This window comes from Microcebus murinus, chromosome 1 (genome assembly GCF_040939455.1).
Source record: "Microcebus murinus isolate Inina chromosome 1, M.murinus_Inina_mat1.0, whole genome shotgun sequence".
NCBI classification, from domain to species: Eukaryota; Metazoa; Chordata; class Mammalia; order Primates; family Cheirogaleidae; genus Microcebus; species Microcebus murinus.
In genome coordinates, this window is record NC_134104.1 from 89,922,714 (window position 1) to 89,942,426 (window position 19,713).

The following is a 19,713-nucleotide window of genomic DNA, read 5'->3' on the forward strand; positions in this document are numbered from 1 at the left end:
GTACCCGTAGCAAATATTTAGTCATCCCAGTCTAAGAAGAAAACTAATTTAAACTTGGAGGCACAGATAGCTATGATTTATGTGTAAGTTGATGAATATTTTATGAACCTGTTTAATTTTATTCTACGTGCAGGAGGAAAAATTACCCATGCTGGAAGATAAAATAAGAATTTTGGTATTAGGAAAATATTAATAAGAGAATTTAAGATTTGAATTTGCATTAAAATTGATGAGGTAGTCAAGTTATCAAAGTTAGCTGATGTTAATTAAGTATCTGTTGAAAACATATTGCGGGGAATTGTGTATTTTATGATCGATGAAAGATGTTTTAGCCTAGTGCTGCATATGCATACATTTTCCACTCCACTGCTGGTAAAGCCAGTACTTACATATTCTCATCCTGCTTTCCTCCTAAGGCAGATAGATACTCTATAAAATGCTTCTCTTCATTCATCTCTGTGTCACTGGATGTCATGTCAGAAATGGGACTAGATCAGACGATCTCTTCTGATAAACTAATATGTTCATCCCTGATATGTCCAGGTGGCCTGGACTCAGGAATCTACAAAGCCAATTTATTTAAAAGGACATTTACCAAGACTCAGTCACTCATTTGTTCATTCATTCAGGCAACACGTTTATTAAGTGCCATCCGTTTGCACAGTGAAGTCATCAAGCACATTTGGGTGCTGAGGGGGCAGGCAGAAAAGTAGTTCTCTGCCTCTGGAAACTTAGCTGAGGAGAGAAAGCTGTGATGTGAATAGTTAAGTTACTATGACAAGGTGCAGTCTCTGACTCAATGCCATTTTGAAGGTATGGACCCCCATGCTGTGAGAGTTTGGCAAACCCAAGGGGCAGATCTGGGTGTACACTGTAAGGAATAATCCCACCTGCTCAGAAGACAGGAGGATCGACTGCAGCAAACCATGTGCTCTGCGAGAGGTGGTCCATGACGTTAGGCAGCAGAGGCCAGATGGGGGTGCCCGGAGTGCTAGCCAGGTGAATTTGGGGCTACGCCTGGTCTGTTTTATGAAGACTAACCTAGGGCAGAGTTTTCCAAACTGGATTTTGCCTGTGAAATAATGATAACTATTCCACAAAAAAGATTTCCATGGACAGATAAGTTTTCGCAAAGTTCTTTGATACAGGACTCCTTGGTGTTTTTCTTATGCTAATGAGTCTATAAAACCACTAGGAGGGAATGTGGTGTGAGCATTTCCCAGGCTTATTTGACACAGGCTCTCTCATTTTATTTCTTGTCATCTGTTTCCATCTCTCTGAACAAACATTCTGGGATCAAAAGCGTACACAGATGAAGAACTTCTTAGACCAGAGAGAGAATGAGAGCTCGGGGACGAGTGAAGAGGCTGTGACAGTGATGCTGGCTTATAGCTAAGGCCGACCCTAGAAATGAAAGGGAGGGACATACGGAGGGATTTCTGAGGAAAGAGACAAAGCAGTTTCTAGCAGACTAGAAACTGAAATTTGGGCAGAGGAAAGAGTGTAAAGATAATTAGTTCAGTGTCACTGATGGAGTCTCCAGGGAAGCGCAGCACCTGGGTCATAACTGCCCGGCCAGGACACTAACTGACACCACAAAGGAACTCAGGTAGCTCCTGTAGTATGTCTAGTTATGGGTATATAAATTTTGCAGCATGATAATGTGTATAATAAAGAAAGCTGAAAGTGTCTCTATGCAGAGCTTCTGGAAATGTAGGAAAATTGTCCAGCTAAATATAATAAAATACATTGTAAACTCTGAAGTCAGCACAGCACAGTGGTGTGTGTGGTATGAAGATTCTACAGCAACATGTGGCCTCAGCAAGTCATTTCCGCTCCCCGAGCTTCATCTTCTAATCTGAAAGCTCTATGTTGGTGGGAATCAGATCTGAGGTCCCTTCAGTATTTCAAGGGAAGTTTGCCATTCAGAATTTTAATAAATGAGGTGTTATTAACATTGTAAGTATTAATTACCTCTTAGTTAGGCCTACTGATATAATTATAATCCCTCAAAAAATAAAACTCAAATGCCCACCAGAGGTACACCTCTTAATATTTTAAGTAGTTATGGTGATGTTTATTACTAAATGGAAATAGAAACCATTGCTCAGAATTTATACCTTGACAATTAAGCTTATTTCTGTGGATCTTTGAGAGAAAGGAAAAATATCTAAGTAAATTAAAATGTAATAGCTACATTTAGTCATATGGCAATGATAAGACAAAAATTAGAAGGCAGGGTAAGAGTTAAGAAAATAGGACATCATGGATGAACACTTAAATTCCAAGAGTATAAGATTATAATTTATTTTATCCCTCTGGTACTCAAACCTAATATTTCTATAATTAACTTTTTATCATCTCAGTTCATAAAGTAAAACCTACCTCCAGACTGACTGAGGTTAAGGCTACGACGTAAGGAATGAGTTGCACATTTTCAGGAGCCGACATTTGTTGCCCACACTAGGCTGTAGCTTAGCTTTAGGACCCTCCCATGTCTAGGACCCTTCAAGAACTTGACCTAATTTGGTATTTGTAAATCAAAGAATTTTTTTCTTACAAAGGCCTCCCTAAATTTTAAAAATGTTACTCCTAGCAAACCCTGGAGTTTTCAGCATATGTTTTTCAGAAATACTGAAATAATCTAGCTGTGAAAATGGTGGACACAGATGGCTAGAAGCTTAAAAAAAAAAAAAATTACCCTGCTGCATTTCTTCTTTTCTGTAAAGTGTTGACCACAGTATTATTTTACTTTTTTCATATTATTTACTAGCTCCGAATATTATTTATGTTATTTCAGTCTGTATGTCATGAATGTACGTTGCTTAGAGGGTAAGAGCAGTAATCTCGTCCAATCTCTGGTTTTCAAAAAAATCCAAAAGTGTGTAGGGGGATAGGGACCTGGCTATGTGGCAGGCTACTTAATTTTTTTTTTTTTTTTTTTTTTTCACACAAGAGGAGGTTTATTTTCTGGCTAGCCAGGGTCCAAGCCCCAGAGCACCAACGCAGTGGCCACTCTCACAGGCAAGGACCCCAACCGGAACAACAGCATGCCTTTTATCCCCATGGTGCACAAACTGCGCACAAGCCGACTACGCATGGATCATGCGTTGACCTTTAAAATGATTGGTTGCCCACTATTGCCTTTTGAAATAATTGGTGGGTTGGTTGCCCTCTGTTGCCTGATAGGCCAGTTGCCCGTGCTTCAATGACCTCATCCCATAATTCCCCTTACAGCGGTACAGCAAGCAAGCAATGACCAGAAGCAAAGGTTTGCGGTTAGCTCATTGCCCCACCCAAGTAAATTCCCGACAATTGGAAGAATTCCTCTGCCCTTCCTCTGTCCTACAAATTCCTCTGCCCTACATTCCCCCCTTTCTCTAGGTAGCAGTCGAGCACTCTTGCTCGTCCTCAAGGTCTCTTAGGTGCTCTAGTTCTATAGCACTTGACCATAGCTGCTGATATTGTTGTTGCGATACTAGTAGCTGGACAGTGTTTATCCGTTCTTTCACAAAAGCTACTAGTCTATTAATTACACATGGCGCAAAAGTAAGGACTAAGATTAGCATAATCAGTGGGCCTAGTAGGGTGGATAGTAGCATTGTTAACCAGGGGGAACTGTTAAACCAAAGACTCAAACCAACCTGCTTGCTGTTCATATTCTCGTTTGCGCCGGGCAAGCCCTTCCCTGACCTTAGCTATAGATTCTCTAACAACTCCTGTATGGTCTGCATAGAAACGACATTCTTCTTTCAGGGCACAGGCTACTTAATTTTTAAAGGGTTTGTTGTCACGTTTTCAAATGTTTCACTCTTAGCTATCACATGGCAATAACTAAATGATTGTTATACACTCAATTAAGAAATTTAATAAAATTCTTCCTTAGGTTTATTGTTCTTTAACATTGATTTTAACATAGTTTTTAAAGCAGTACTAAGAGATAAGTTTTTTTATTTACCTTTTATTCATACATAATATTTGTTCACATTTATGGGGTACATGTGATATTTGTTACGTGCATAGATCCAGTCAGGGTATTTGGGGTACACATCACCTCACGTATTTATCATTTCTGTATGTTGAGAACATTCCAGGTCCTCTTTTCTAGCTATTTTGAAATATACGATATATTGTTGTTAACTATAGTCACCCTACTCTGCTATCAAACATTAGAGCTTATTCCTTCTATTTAACTGGATGTCTGTACCCATTAACCAACCTGTCTGTATCCCTTGCCCCCACTCACACACCCTTCCCAGCCTCTGGTATCTGTCATTTTGCTCTCTACTTCCATGAGATCAACTTTTTTTTATCTTCCACATATGAATGAGAATAAGAGTTTAACATAGTTTTTAACATAGTTTATTATTCATAACGTAACTTAGAGGCCAAGGCTAATTTAATTGTAAAGGAGCAGTATGATACAGCAATTAAGAGGTAGATTCTAAAGCCATACTGTGCTATAAAACCCCAGCTCTGCTACATACTGGCTGTGTTACCTTATGAAAAGTATTTCACTTTTCAGTATGTGTTTCATTCATCTATAAAACAAGGATAATAATAGTATCTGCCTCTTAGGATTGTGGTGATGGTTAAATAAACTAATACATGCAAAGCATTTAGAAGAATACACTAGTTTGCGTTCTGCCAAAAAACAGCCTTCAAATTTTCCCTAGTGTTTCAAAAGTTTGCAACAAAGAAGTTGACATTTCTCTGGGTAGGTCACCAGGCTAGTTCTGGATAAATATTTTTATGCCACATATTTATTGAAATGGAGAGAGAAGGTATTTGACATAATAAAGTACATAATAGATAAAATTCAAGTTCTTCTTTCATATGCAGAATTTTTTAATATAAATTCATGGAGCGCACACTGCTGGTGGTTCCACAGCCAGCCAGGGAGAGGGGAGCCAGGCAGAATGGGTGCCTGCTCTCACCAGCACGAATTGCTGCTTCTGAAAAGGTCATCCAGGCCTGAGAGCTGACTTCAGCAGCTTCTGCTGTACTTTTAAAATAATCTCGGCTGTTTCCCCTCAATGCTGGGCATTCTCAGAAGCCTGCCAAGAGCACTAGAGAAGACACAGCAGGAAAAAGCTGGAGTAAAAGAGGAAGTGGGAGAGGTGGTTGTGAAACTGCAGAGTACAAAAAGAAACTTGTTTTCTCTCTAATAAGAATAAACTAGGATTCCAAATGCTGTCATTGCCATTTGAGATGTATTACCAAGTCAGACATGTCTACTAAGGTGAAAGAAAATGCCTGATGCCATGTCAGCACCACATGGAATCAATACATGGGAACAATCGTTTTTATTAAATTGGGTGCCTGCCGGACGCGGTGGCTCACGCCTGTAATCCTAGCTCTCTGGGAGGCCGAGGCGGGCGGATTGCTCAAGGTCAGGAGTTCAAAACCAGCCTGAGTAAGAGTGAGACCCCCGTCTCTACTATAAATAGAAAGAAATTAATCGGCCAACTGATATATATATATAAAAAAAAAATTAGCCGGGCATGGTGGCGCATGCCTGTAGTCCCAGCTACTCGGGAGGCTGAGGCAGAAGGATCGCTCGAGCCCAGGAGTTTGAGGTTGCTGTGAGCTAGGCTGACACCATGGCACTCACTCTAGCCTGGACAACAAAGCGAGACTCTGTCTCAAAAAAAAAAAAAAAAAAAAAATTGGGTGCCTTACAGTAGGCACCATTCCTTAGATAATCATGCTGAGAATTCCTACCTATACTGAGAGAAATAACTCCACTGGAGTCATGTGTTCAATCCTGTATATATGAAAGGAAGAAAGGGAGAGAGGGAAGAAGGAAAAAAAAAAAAGGAAGAGAAAATTTGTGAGCAAATGTAAATGGCATCCAAATTATACTACTGGAAAAATCTGTTCTGACGCTTGGGATAAATGTCCAAATGGCACTCCAAAGGATTCATTAGATTTCAAAGGAGAGAAAAATGTTTTAACTGTAGAATGTTTTGACTATAGAGAGAATAAAGTGAGTAGGTGGGGAAAAGGAATCCACTTTACTCATTTCCATGGAAGTGACTTACCATGGGAGGTGTTTTCCACATGGAACCAGGTCTTCATGCACTAGCACTTGCGTGAGTGTCACCGTGGGTCCCGGCTGGGAAGCTGATACAGACAGAGAGCGCTTACTCTGCGCCCAGCGCTGCGCTAAGTTGTCTGTGGATTATCTCGTTTATATTCGCCAGTCTGTGAGCTGTACTCCTGTGCAACCCCAGTTTTTTACAGACGAGGAAACCAAGACTTTGAGAGGGTAAAATAGCAGAAGTGGTGGGGATGGGATGCGACTCTAAGCAGCTGGGCTTCAGTGCCCGAGGCGGTAACTATGACTACGGAGGCAGCTTTCAGTTAGACCAGGATGGTTGTAACTGCTCAGGCTCTCACAAAGCTGCATGTCGTGTTTGACTTTTGGTATCATCTTCTGTTGCCACAGCCCCAAATCCCCCTTTGCTTTTTTCTGGCTCCCAAGAGCCTCCAAGTGTACCAGGTTTTCTTTCTCCTTAAGTACTTGTCTTCAAAATTTTTCTTTCTCTCCTTCAGCCACAAGCACTTCTCCCTTTTGTCCAGGCAAAAGGATCATCTTGTGTGAATAACTGCACACCATGGTATCAATGGCTGACGCTCAACTACAGAAAAGTGGTTATTGAAGAAAGAGCTTGATTGGATGAGGCAGATTCGTGAACTAGGTCAAGTTCACAATGTTCCTTGCCTGCTGTTCTCCTCAATACAGACTGGGAGAATAAGGCCCAATGATCTAAGTACTTCCCTTCTCTCCCCAACCCACCTGTGAGTGTCTATACAGAAGCCAGGCTCTGCTTCAGGGGCATATAAAAAAGTGCTTTGGTGCTAAACAGGCTTTGTTCCATGATGGACTTGGACTCTTAGAGGAATAACAAGGAATGTGCTGGATTTATAGGGAATAAAAGCATCATGGTAAAAGAAAAGAAAAGAACTTGGGACAAATACTAAGAAAGTTCTGAAAGTTCCTCTTCAGTAAGACATTTCTGTTATGTAGCCCATAAATATAACCTCAGCCTCTAGTATAAAAAGGGATTAGGACTTGTGGTTAAAGAGAAGGCTATGTTTTAAGTTAAAAAATAGGATATAGTACAAAGGAAAATGACTGGTCCAAGTTACAATTTGGAGGCTAAACCATAAAGTCTGAAATATGCTATTTTTTTTTTTTTTACTTTAAAATTATGTATTCAAACTTGAGGTTTGAAAAGTTTGGGTTAGATTTGCTTCCCAGCACATTTGGGACAGTAAGATAAGCCACATTTTTGTATGTGAGGAAGGAGTTTGAGGCTTATCTAAGTCACATTGGTTTAAAACAGAAATGCAAGATTAGTTGGTCAGGTCAGTGAAGAAAAAGAAGAGAGTAAATCTTAATATTTAAAACAAACAAAAAAATCAATCAAAGTGTGTTTGACTTATTGGACTGTTGATAAAACTTTCTAGACCATCAAGCATTCCAAGCAGTTCAGTTGATTTTGACATAACCTCAGGGTTGCGTGGTTCAAGAGTGCAGGCAGAGCAAGAAGGAAATTTATATTTTCAGTTTATCTTGTGGTGATAGGGAATTTTAACTAATTAGAATAATAGTGAATAATAATCCCAAGTGATTTTTTTTCTGTGTTGCTTAAAAGGTATGTTTCAAGTTTAGCCAAAAATGATGACTTTTTAAAATTAAATGAGTTTCCCTGTGACTAAAGGATATGGGTTCGGACTCAGACAGTGGGATGGATGCTGCTGAAGCCCCTCAGGAGGTGGACCACCTCTCACAGACGGCTTTACAGGCGTCGAGGAGGCCCCTCCACTTTCTCTTATGCTGTCCCACAGGCTGGTACATAAAATGGTCTTCTTTTGGCTTACTGCTTTGCTTAAACATTTAAATGCTTCCAGAAAGGGAAACGTTCACAGGGAAAATGGCAAATCCATGACCTTCACACTTCTGCTTTCATGCAGCCATTGGTAATCAACCTCAGGTTCCTTCCCCAGTCTGCCAGGTTCTAAGAATCCTCTGCAACATGGCCATCCAGGAAGCCACTCTGAATCTATTGGACTTGACGTGCGAGTCAACACCTGCTTGACACTCCTAATTTATATCTTATGTGAATGAGCTTATTGAATCTCTGAATCAGAGCACATTTTGAGAGTGGGAAAGGAAAGGAAGTATAAGGGTTTTCGATTTGAGGCAAAGACCCAAATGTTACCACTAAGGGTGGTAACATAAACTTTGCCTATAACTTTACAGAGGTAGACATACCATGGATGGAATATCTAGTACTAAGTGCCACATACCATTGTTAGCATTTTGTGTTTGTTATGACATTTCTCTTCACAGCAGCTTGGAGGGAGGGAGCAGAGAGAGCGAGAGGGAGAGAGAGCGAGAAGGGTTTCAGTTATACAGTGGAGGAAACTGAGCCTCCATGATGTTAAAAAGACTTTTCCAAAATGAAAGAGCTAGTAAATGCAGAGCTGTTAACACAGCTTCTCCAGAGTTTCTATCTTTCCAGTATACTCAGCAATTTTATACATTGTTTCCAGAGTTATGTAGAATTAGATCTGAATTAGATCAGGATGCGTGGGGGTCATGGCATAAAAATCTTCTCCAGGTGACTTGCATTTTCAGAGCCCTGCTCCTTAGCAACGAAACTCAACATTAATTTGAATGGACTGAGCATTCAAAATTCTATTTGTTCAATCTTTGTTATTTCTACTGATGAATCATAATGCAGTTCCTTGGAGATGTGTAAAATCAAGGTATTTTCCCAGTATGGATCATATTTATCTAAATTTTCCTTGTTAGTATTCTGTGATATTTAACTATTCAGGTTCATGATTAAATTTTGAAATATTGCACATATTCATATGATAAAATCAAAATGCTTTGAGGGGAGATACTTTGTAATAAAAACCTCATACTGGATAAAGGAATAACATAATTGAGGATGGCACGATGAATGATTTTTAGTAAGTACTAGGTTAGAATTTCAGGAGCCTTACTAATGTAATTTTAAACTTATTGATTAGAGCAAGAATTTTACCTGACCTTTTATATATAGCAGACATGGAGCTGATTATGTATTGGATTACTTTGTATATTCATAATAAGTGTGGGGCCATTGTTTTTGTTTTCAAACTTCAGTTGACCTCATTAGGGACACTTTCAATATTCATTTCAAATTAGGACTAGCAAATCTATTCCTATAGTGATTCTTCTGTGACGTCATGTTATTGTTTAAGGACCTACTATCTGCCAACATCATACTGCAGTACTAGTTAGATTATCAGAAAAAAAAATGACACCGAATGGTTGCTTAGTGTTGGGAAAGCCTTCCTTCCACCTCCTCTAGCCCTCACTCCCGTGCTCGGCCATGGTCTGCTCTGACATGACCCGCCACAGTTCAAATGAATCTTCTATTGCTCTCATTAATTATAACATATATGCAATGCTTAACAGATTTCAGGCCTCCTGCTACACATTTCACAGTAATTCATTTAATTGTCTCTACAGCCCTATAAAGTAGAACTCTGGTTTATAGAGCAAATATGTGAGGCACAAAGAGGTTAAGAAACATGACCATGATCAATATCCGGTAGGTAGTTGAGCTCAGCTTTGAACCTAGGCAGTCCTGCTCTGCATCAGTGTCTTTAACCTGTATTCAGGTGTCTGAGCTAGAAACTCGTGTAATCCAGGTGAGTGGATGAATGTCTGAATGGAGGGATACAGTACAAGTGCTGAGAAAGGGGCAAATCTGACAAATCCTCCAAAGAATAAACAGAATCATATGTGAGACTGGATGTAGACTCTGGGAGAAGAGGCATACCACACAGCCCCCAAAGGTCGCTTACTTTAAAGACTGATAAAATGATGGTACCTGGCCCACTGGGTATTTGAGATGGGACATGGCATAGGGAAAACAGTTATGAGCTCGGCTTTGATCCATTTAATCTGAGGTGATAGGGTCAACTCCAAATTGATTGGTATGACACACAGATGTGATGAAATGGCAAAACAGTGTGGCATGGTGGATAGACATAGGATATGGAATGAGAAGAGACAAATTCAAAGTCTGATGCCTCTGTTAGTACCTCGTGACACCATGCAAGTTACTTCACTTCGCTGAGCCTCAGTATTCTTTCTTGCGATTGGATTCCTACTGTTATCACCATGAGAAAGTTTAGGTTAGAGAGACATGCCAGGGAACAGACAGCTAATTAAAGGCAGAATAAGATTACATGCCTAAATGAACTATCTTTTAGTATGTATTAATCTGAATAATATCTATTGGGGAAAAAAACGAATAATCACATTATTAAGTCAGAGCTAAGATGACAATACCACATGATCCAGACCAGGACGCTGTTGAGAGTGAAAGTACTATTAATAAATACATCAGGCATTCTGGTGTCATTGTAGGATTGTCATAGGAAAAGAATACAAATGGTCACCCTACTAATAGCCACCAGAAGAGGTACTTCTGAAGTATTCTTTGTGGAAACCACACCCTGTGGTTTCCAATTTCGAATGAAAATAATCCTGGTGGAAGAGGGTATATTCAGGATGTGATTTCCATTGGTCTACTTCCTTATGGACTACATCCAAGGACAAGTTCCTTTCCCACCTCTTCTTCAGCAGCATTCTTCACACCCCTCCTCTCCCTTGGTTCACACATCACACTCAAGCCACTGTAATCATTTGGTTGTGTCTGGAAGAAAAAGAGTGACTTTATTGCATTAAGATGTCTGGTGTCATCTTCATTGTCTTATGGTTGTTCATTTCTGATTGCTGCCTTGTAGTTGCTCCGTTCTGCTGCTGATTGGTCTGCTGGTATAAAGTACCATGAAGAGTCCATCCACACTGCTTACATCCATGTGATAGAGAACAGCAAGCACTATATCTACATTGAAGTAAGTCCGACTCACGTAAATTCATGTGAGAAACTGCCTTCCCATGTATATCACAATGAGACCACAGGTTCCCTAAACTCAGGACCTGCCATATTAATAAGCATATGCTGAGATGTGAAGAGTGCTGCAGAAGTGCTGACTCATTCATATCACCTGAATTCTGGCCTCCCCAGCATTCCTGAAATCTGCTCTGCATTGTCATTAACTAGACTATAATGGGAGTCTCCCAAATCCTCACTATTAAAATGCAACTCATTGTAATATTATTAGCCAGAAATACCTCAAAATGTATGCTTAAATTTTGATTTGGCTTGAGTTGGAGAGTTTAACACATTAGCTACCATGTAAACTGTATTTAACTCATGCTAGTTTTGAGCCCGGGACATTGTGAAACACATGTAACTTACATGTCTCTTCACTTTGGGAACCATGTGAAATAATTTTCAAGTTGCATATAATTCATGCACAGAAAATAATAAAAAATAACGAATTTTTCATTAAATTAGAAAGGATCATTTTATTTTCAAAGTTTTTCTTCTATTTTCATAATAAAACACCATGACCCCAAGGAAAAAATTTTTCTAGTGTGGCAGTCAATATGTTAAGTGTGGGGCATGTACTATTTCAGGAGAGCACACACAGGAGTTGCTAAAATAGAGACCACTGGAAGATTCTAATTTGGGGATGGTAGAGTAGGGAGAGTCCAGGGGAAAAAACATGGAAAAGGGGCCAGGCATGGTGGTACACGCATCTATAGTCTTAGCTACTAAAGAGCAGTTCAAGGCTGCAGTGTTTAAACTTGGGTGACAAAGGAAGGAAGGAAGGAGGGAAGGAAGGAAGGAAGGAAGGAAGGAAGGAAGGAAGGAAGGAAGGAAGGAAGGAAGGAAGGAAGGAAGGAAGGAAGGAAGGGAAGGAGGGAGGGAGGGAGGGAGGGAGGGAGGGAGGGAGGGAGGGAGGGAGGGAGGGAGGGAGGGAGGGAGGGAGGGGAAGAATGTGAGAACATTAAAGGTAGGTACCACCTTCTTTAATCCTGTGTGTACTACTATTCATGATAAAGCTTTTTCAGATCCCAGAGTTTGTGTTCAGAGCATGTGAGAAAATCCGGGGACACTGAATTTAATTTGGGAACTTAAATTATGCTTCAAAGCAGATATAAAAATAGTTCAGAACACTCAGAAAACCCTGGGAAAATAAAAGTCACAATAATGGAAAAAATAGAACAGAGCACATATCCTTTCTATATTCCAGTCTTTTCTTTCCTATTGAATTATAAAAAATGTATAGGGGAGATGGGTTAGCCTGGAGAAAATCATTCTAGTCCTATTTTCCTTCCCCCGAGTCCTGGCCCTCTCCCCCTCTAAGCAGTGACAATTCACTGAATTGAAGCTTTGTTTATTTCATGGGCCTGGAGCCAAGAAGTTAATTAAAAATATAAGCAGGTTCAATGCAATATGGTATCCAAGATAGGATCGTGCAATAGATATAGGATATTAGTGAAAAATAGCGAACTCTGTATAAAGTCTGGAGTTTAGTAATACTATTAGTATTAATTATTTTGGCAATTATACCATAGTAATGTAAGATGCTAAGGCTGGCTCCCCCATAATCCGGAATCATTTTGCTCTATCTCTTTTTAGTAGCATTAATATCAGATTTTCTTTTTAATGTGATCATAATATTAAATGAGGACAGAATTGCCATGTACCATGTCCCCACACATGGTTGGGGTCATAGACTTGGTTGACACTCCTCTAGCCAATGTAAATGTTCAGCATTCACCCCATTCTTCCAAAAAAGGAGAAGTAAAGGACAGTCTGTGTTTACAGACGCTGAGGAATGCTAAGCTTCTTTGTAATATCAATTCAGAAAAACATTCATGGTTTGGTTACCACTGAGATTTTGATTGTTTGATGCCCTGAGGAGAACCACATTCTCAAATGAGTTTCTGCACTGTCTTCTTGTAAGTTTGTCTTCTGGAGGCATTTTACAGATTTATGCACTGACATATAAAAACCTGTATAATCATAAAAATGGTAATGCTGCAAAGGGAAGTGATACTCATATTTGGAGTTATTGTTTATATATCCCTTTACCTTGAGATAATTAGCAAATATTACTTGTGCTGATTATCCTTATAAATAACTGATGTATTAATATTGTAATGATCTATTCCATTTGAACACATAATATTTATAATATTCATACCCATTTCTAACATTCCTGTATGCAGCAACAAAATCTTTTACACGATTATGATAATGTCATACCTGGTTTTCTATTAATAATAGCAGTTTTTGAAGAATTGATCATAGATACATGATTCTCTAAGTACTGCTACTATTCATGTATCTGTAAAACATTCTTTGAAACAGTTACTAGAAAACATGTGTTCATAGGTACATGAATAGTAGCAGTACTTAGAGAAAAAAATTAATAAAAATATTATTTCTTTTCTACTTTATCGGTTTACGTATATTATAACCATGCACAAAAGACCACATATTGCATAATTTCATTTATGTGAAATGTCCACATATATTTATACATGTATGTGCAACATACAAAAGAGATTTGAGGCTACTTAAAATCGAAGTTCAGGGATAATAATAAGAGATCCAAACAAACATGAAAAGGTTAAAGCACATACTAGGAAATAATGGATAAACAGTGGAGAAAATTAGACCAGTCTTCTGCCATCTTCCCTGTTAAAAAAGAAAACTTAGCATAGAGATAGAATGTTTGCCAATATATAATTTTTAATTATAAGTATTTATACAATGTGTGAATCTAAACAAATGTAATTTCGCTGTTGATTAAATTTGGAATGTTCCCAAGCATTCTGAGAATGTCATTCTATAAGGTATTCCCTTAGTGAAATAATAGTGTAGACTTCCACTTGACTAAGATGTTATAAGTGACATGACCTGGAAATGCACGAGACCCAGAGTGAGATACAGCTGCTCTTATTCTGGCATTTATTTTCCTGACATGTTTTCAGTGGTCAGAACATGTTTGCTGTGTAAAACATTTTTTCAAAATATCAATGTATTTTTTTATTTATCACATTTTCCTTATATATATATACTACTAAGAAAAAACTTACACGATTGTCCTATTTATTTCTGATAGAACCAATTTTTCATAAGCTGTGCTGATGACAAAGTCGTGTTCAACAAGGTAGGCGATGCCATCGCCCAGAGGATCCTGAAGGCTCACAGGTAACGTGTTTGGCCCTTGATTAGGAGTTGTTGCTACAGGTGCTCTTGTGTTTACTTCTAAAAGGCCTTTCGAAAGTCCACTTTTAAAGTGCTGCCATTTCCTAGCTGGGTTGAATTTGGTTCAGCTAGCAGTATGTTATTGATTCCTTTAATTCAAGTCAGTTACTAAGAATTTTTGAGTCCCTTTTTGAGGAATTTAAATTCTTTCAGTACACAGTCATTTTTTCCTGGCCGGTCTCTTGCCCATGCAGGAGATTTTTGATTTGATTTATGTAATGGCAGACAGTGAACTGTGTTCACTTAAAAAACAAAGTGAAACAGACATAATATTTTGCTGTGGGTTATATTTAAATTCTTGTTACCATCTGTCTTATTTCTTCAGCTCATGGTATTATTTCCTTAATAACAGCTTTATTGAGATTGAATTCACATAATATACAATCCACCAACTTAAACTGTATAATTCAATGATTTTTTAGTATATTCACAGAGTTGCATAACCATCACCTAATCAATTTTCATATATTTCCATCAACCTAGAAAAAAAACTCCATTAGCTGTCATTACCCCTTCCCTCCTTCCTTTAGCCCTTGGAAACCACTAATCTACTATCTTTTTCTATAGATTTACCTAGTGTGGATATTTCGCATAAATGAAATCATGTAATATGTGGTGTTTTAGCATTGACTTCTTTCACTTAGCATAATGTTCTCAAGGTTCAGCTATGCTATAGCATGTATCAGTATTTCTTTCCTTTTTATTACCAGATAATATTCCATTATGTGGATATACCACATTTTATTTATCCATTCAATGGTGGACATTTGGGTTGCTTCCACTTTTTTGGCTATTATGAATAATGTGGTTACAAACTTTCTGTACTAGTTTTTCTGCAGATGTATGTTTTCATTTCTTTAGGGATAGAATTACCAGTATTTCCATGTTTAACATTTTGAGTAACTCCCAGACTGTCTTCCAAAGTGGATATACCATTTTACATTCTCATAGTGTATACATGCTCCAATTTCTCTCTGTCACTGCCAATTCTTATTATTATTGTTCTCTTTGATCATAGTCAACATAGTAGGTCTTAAATGGTATCTCACTGTGATTTTGATTTCAATTTTCCTATTGAGCATCTTTTTGTGTACATATTATCTATAGAGAAATGTCTCTTTAAATCCATTGCTCATTTGTTCACTGGGTTGTTTGACTTTTTATTGTTGAATTGTAAGAGTTCTTTACATACTCTGGATGCCAGTCTCATATAATATATATGATTTGAAAATATTTTTTCCCATTCAGTGGGTTGTCTTTTAACTTTCTTGATGATATAATTTGAAACACAAAAGATTTTTATTTTGATCAAATCCAATTTATTTATTTTTTAATCACTTGTGCTTTTGGTGTCATATCTAACAAACTACTGATTACTCCAGGATTATCAAGATTTATGCTTCTAAGAATTTTATAGTTTTAGCTTTCATACTTAAGTCTTTGATAGATTTTTGTTGCTTTTTGTGTATGATGTGAGTTAGAGGCCCAACTTCATTCTTTCACATGTGGATATAGAGTCATCCTAGCACCATTTATTAAAAAGACTATTCTTTCCCCATAGAATTGCCTTAGCACCTTTTGATGGCTGTAAAAGTAGCAAAATACACAAAGAAACAAGTGCATTATTATGTTTCATCATTTTAAGTTATTGAACACACACAGTGAAGAATAAATACATACGCATTTGGGAATTAAAACATTTTTTTACTTCCAGTGTTATGTGGCATTTTGATATCTTTCTTTCACATATGTGGGGATTTTTGGACTTAAGGACATTTTATAAAAGTAACTATCAGCATTTTATATGATTCATAGTTTATATCTACATTATCTCCCTGAATCTTCACAACTACTCTTGAAAGTAGTTATTACTGTTGTTGCTGTCCACATTTTTAGAATTTAACACTGAGATTTAAGAGGTTATGTGACTTGTCTAGGCCACTAACAGAAATAGGGAAAACCAGCTTTGAGCCCAAGTCTTTGGATTTTTGACTCAGTGCCTCTTCTCACACCACGTAACTCCAATTCATTGATGGTTAGAATTAAAGATTTATTCAGCATTTCCCCAGGTTGAGGCAAGTGTGTTGGGCCTTCCTCCCCTGACCAGTCTTTAGATGCAGGCTGACCCCTGGGAGTGGGAATGGCCTTGAGTGGGCAAGTCCCTCTGGCCTATGGAGAGCAATACCTGGAGGACTTCACTGTGAGTGAGTCATCAGCAGCCAACACTCTCAGCAGCTGAAAGGATGGCTGTCTTGACCCTGTGATAAGGAGCTCAAGCAGCACACCACACTATCCACCACATTCTTCATGGTGTATAGTGGGTGTCACCTTGACTACACATCAAAATCTCTGTTAGACCTTTACAGAATTACAGATAGTTTGACTCAACTCCAGGCTTACTGGATTATAATTTTCTGGATGGCACCCAGGCACCTGTATTTTATAATGCTCCACAATTGACTCCAGAACACAGCTAAAATTGCATAGTCCTCATCTAGAACAGTGTATGTATATGGCCATAAATATTAATGGTGGTCTGTGATTTTATAAGTGACTCTTATCCTTTGCCTGCTTATATATATTTTTTTAATTTCAAAATATTAATATTAAGGGAGTGTAAATGTTTTTGTTACATAGATACCTTGTATAATGCTTAAGTTGGGGGGGCATTTAGTGTGCCCATCACAAGAATAGTGTTTATTGTACCTGATAGGTAAGTTTTTATCCTTCACTCCCCTCTTAACCTTCCCACTTCCTGGTTTCCAATGTCCCTTGCATCTCTTTGTGCCTGTATGTGCCCATAATTTAGCTCCCACTTCCTGAGATACTTTACTTAGGATAAGTGAAGTTCCATCCAAGTTACTGCAAAAGACATCATATCATTCATTTTTATGGCTAAGTAGTGCTATATGTACCACACTTTCTTTGTCTGTTCATGGGTTGATAGGCACTAAGTTTGATTTCTCATCTTTGCAGTTTTGAATTGTGTTGCAATAAAGATTCAAGTACAGGTGTCTTTTTTATAAAATGACTTCTTTTCCATTGGGTAGATACCCAATAGTGGGACTGCTGGACCGAATGGTAATTCTACATTTATTTCTTTGAGAAATCTCCATACTGTTTTCCATAGTGGTTGTACTAATTTGCACTCCCACCAATAGTGTATAAGCGTGCCTCTCTCTCTGCATTCACACCAGCATCTATTGTTTGTTTTTTGACTTTTTAATGGCCATTCTGATAGGGGGCAAGGTGGTATCTCATTGTGGTTTTAATTTGCATTTCCTTGAAGATTAATGATATTGAGCATTTTTTCATATATTCATTGGCCATTTGTCTATCTTCTTTTGAAAAACTTCTGTTCATGTCTTTGCCTACTTTTTAATGGGGTTGTTTGTTTTTTTCTTGTTGATTCATTTGCATTTTTGTAGATTCTGGATATTAGCCCTTTATCAGATATATAGGTTGTGAATATTTTCTCCCATTGTGTGGGTGGTCTATTTACTCTGTTGATTATTTCCTTTGCTGTTCAGAAGCTTTTGAATTTAATTAAGGCCCTTTTATATATTTTTGTTATTGATATAATTGCCTTTGGGGTCTTAGTCATAAATTCTTTGCCTAAGCTAATGTCTAAAAGAGTTTTTCCTATGTATTCTTCTAGAACTTTTATGGTTTTTTGCCTTAAATTTAAGTCTTTTATCCATCTTGAATTAATTTTTGTATATGGCAAGAGATGGGGACCCTGTTTCATTCTTCTGCATGTGGCTATCCAATTTCCTCAGTACCATTTATTGAATAGGGCTTCCATTCTCCAGTGTATGTTGTTGTCTTCTTTGTCAAAGATCTGTTGGTTATTGGTAGATGGTTTTATTTCTGGGTTCTGTCCTTTGTCCCATTGGTCCATGTCTCTACTTTTATACCAAAACCATGCTGCTTTGATTACTACAGCCTTGTAATATAATTTGAAGTCCAGTAATGTGATATCTCCAGATTTGTTCTTTCTGCTTGAGATTGCTCTGGCTGCTCAGGCTCTTTTTTGGTTCCAAATGAAGCCTAGAAATATTTTTCTAGATCTGTGAAATATGACATTGGTATTTTGAGAGGGATTTCTTTGAATCTGCAAATCACTTTGAGCAGTATGGATATTTTAACAATGTTGATTTTACCAACCAATCAGTGTTTTGTAGCTCTCCTAGAGATCTTGCACCTCCTTGGTTAAGTATATTCCTAGGTATTTCATTTTCTTTGTAGCTCTTGTAAATGTTATTGAGTCCTTGATTGAATTCTCAGTTTGATTGTTTTTAGTATATAGAAATGCTACTGATTTAAGTACATTGATTTCATAATCTGAGACTTTGTTGGATTTATTTATCAATTCTAGGAGTCTTTTGGAGGAGTTTTGGGGATTTTCTAAATACAAGATAATAACATCAGCAAACGGGGCTAGTCTGACCTCCTCTTTCCCAATTTGGATACCCTTTATTTCTTTCTATTGCCTGATTGCTCTGGCTAGGACTTCCAGTACTAGTTGAATAGAGGTGGGGACAATGGGCATCTTTGTCTTCTTCCAGTTCTTAGAGGGAATGTTTTCAACTTTTTCCTATTCAGTATGATGCTGGCTGTGAGTTTGTCATATATAGCTTTTATAATTTTGAGGTATGTTTCTTCTGTGTTTAGTTTGCTAAGGGTTTTACATGAAAGGGTGGTGGATTTTATCAAATGCTTTCTTGTAGCAATTGAGATGATCATGTGGTCTTTGTTTTGCTTCTGTTTATATGGTGAATCATGTTTATTGAATTGCATATGTTGAACAATCCCTGCATCCTTGAGATGAAACCCACTTGACCATGGTGAATTCTCTCTTTGATGTGCTGTTGAATTTGGTTTGCTAGTATTTTCTTGAGAATTTTTGTATCTATGTTCATAAGGGATTTTGGTCTATAGTTTTTGTTGTTATTGTGTCCTTTCCTGGATTTGGTATCAGGTGATTCTGGCTTCACAGAATGAGTTAAAGGGGATTTCCTTCTTCTTGATGTTATGGAATAATTCTATAGAATAGGTGACAGTTCTTTGTAGATCTGGTAGAATTCAGCTGTGAATTCATCTGGTCTGGGCCTTTTTTCTGTTGTTGGGAAATTTTTTTTATTATATGCTTCAGTCTTGCTGCTCATTATTGCTTTGTTCAGGATTTCTATTTCTTTCTGACTTCACATCTTTTTCAAGGAAATCAACATAGAATCTGTTTCTAAGATAACTTAAAAACAGTCTTGTTTACAGCTAAACATATATGTACACATAGATTTCTCAAATGCTGGCTAGTCTCCTAATTCTATGGGGTAATTTATGTTTAATTTACAAAATTGTGTCTGATTTACAAGATTACATTATCTTCCTGTCAAATCCTCCATTTTCATTTATGCAGTTGTATCTACTTTATCTATAAAGTACATTTGGCAAAAGAGAAAAAATAATTTTTTATGAAATTTAAGTAAGTCACAGAAATACATTA

General features: G+C 37.7%; 1 protein-coding gene across 4 annotated transcripts in view; it reads left to right on the plus strand.

The window, feature by feature from the left end:
- PLD1 (phospholipase D1) overlaps positions 1 to 19,713 on the plus strand; it is a 209,030-nt gene that overhangs the window by 140,853 nt on the left and 48,464 nt on the right. For all 4 annotated transcript variants that reach the window (XM_012736396.3, XM_012736400.3, XM_012736399.3 and 1 more), the window contains 2 exons: positions 10,822 to 10,932; positions 14,062 to 14,150. In XM_012736396.3, coding sequence (XP_012591850.2) covers positions 10,822 to 10,932; positions 14,062 to 14,150 — 200 coding nt within the window. The remainder of the gene's footprint in view (positions 1 to 10,821; positions 10,933 to 14,061; positions 14,151 to 19,713) is intronic.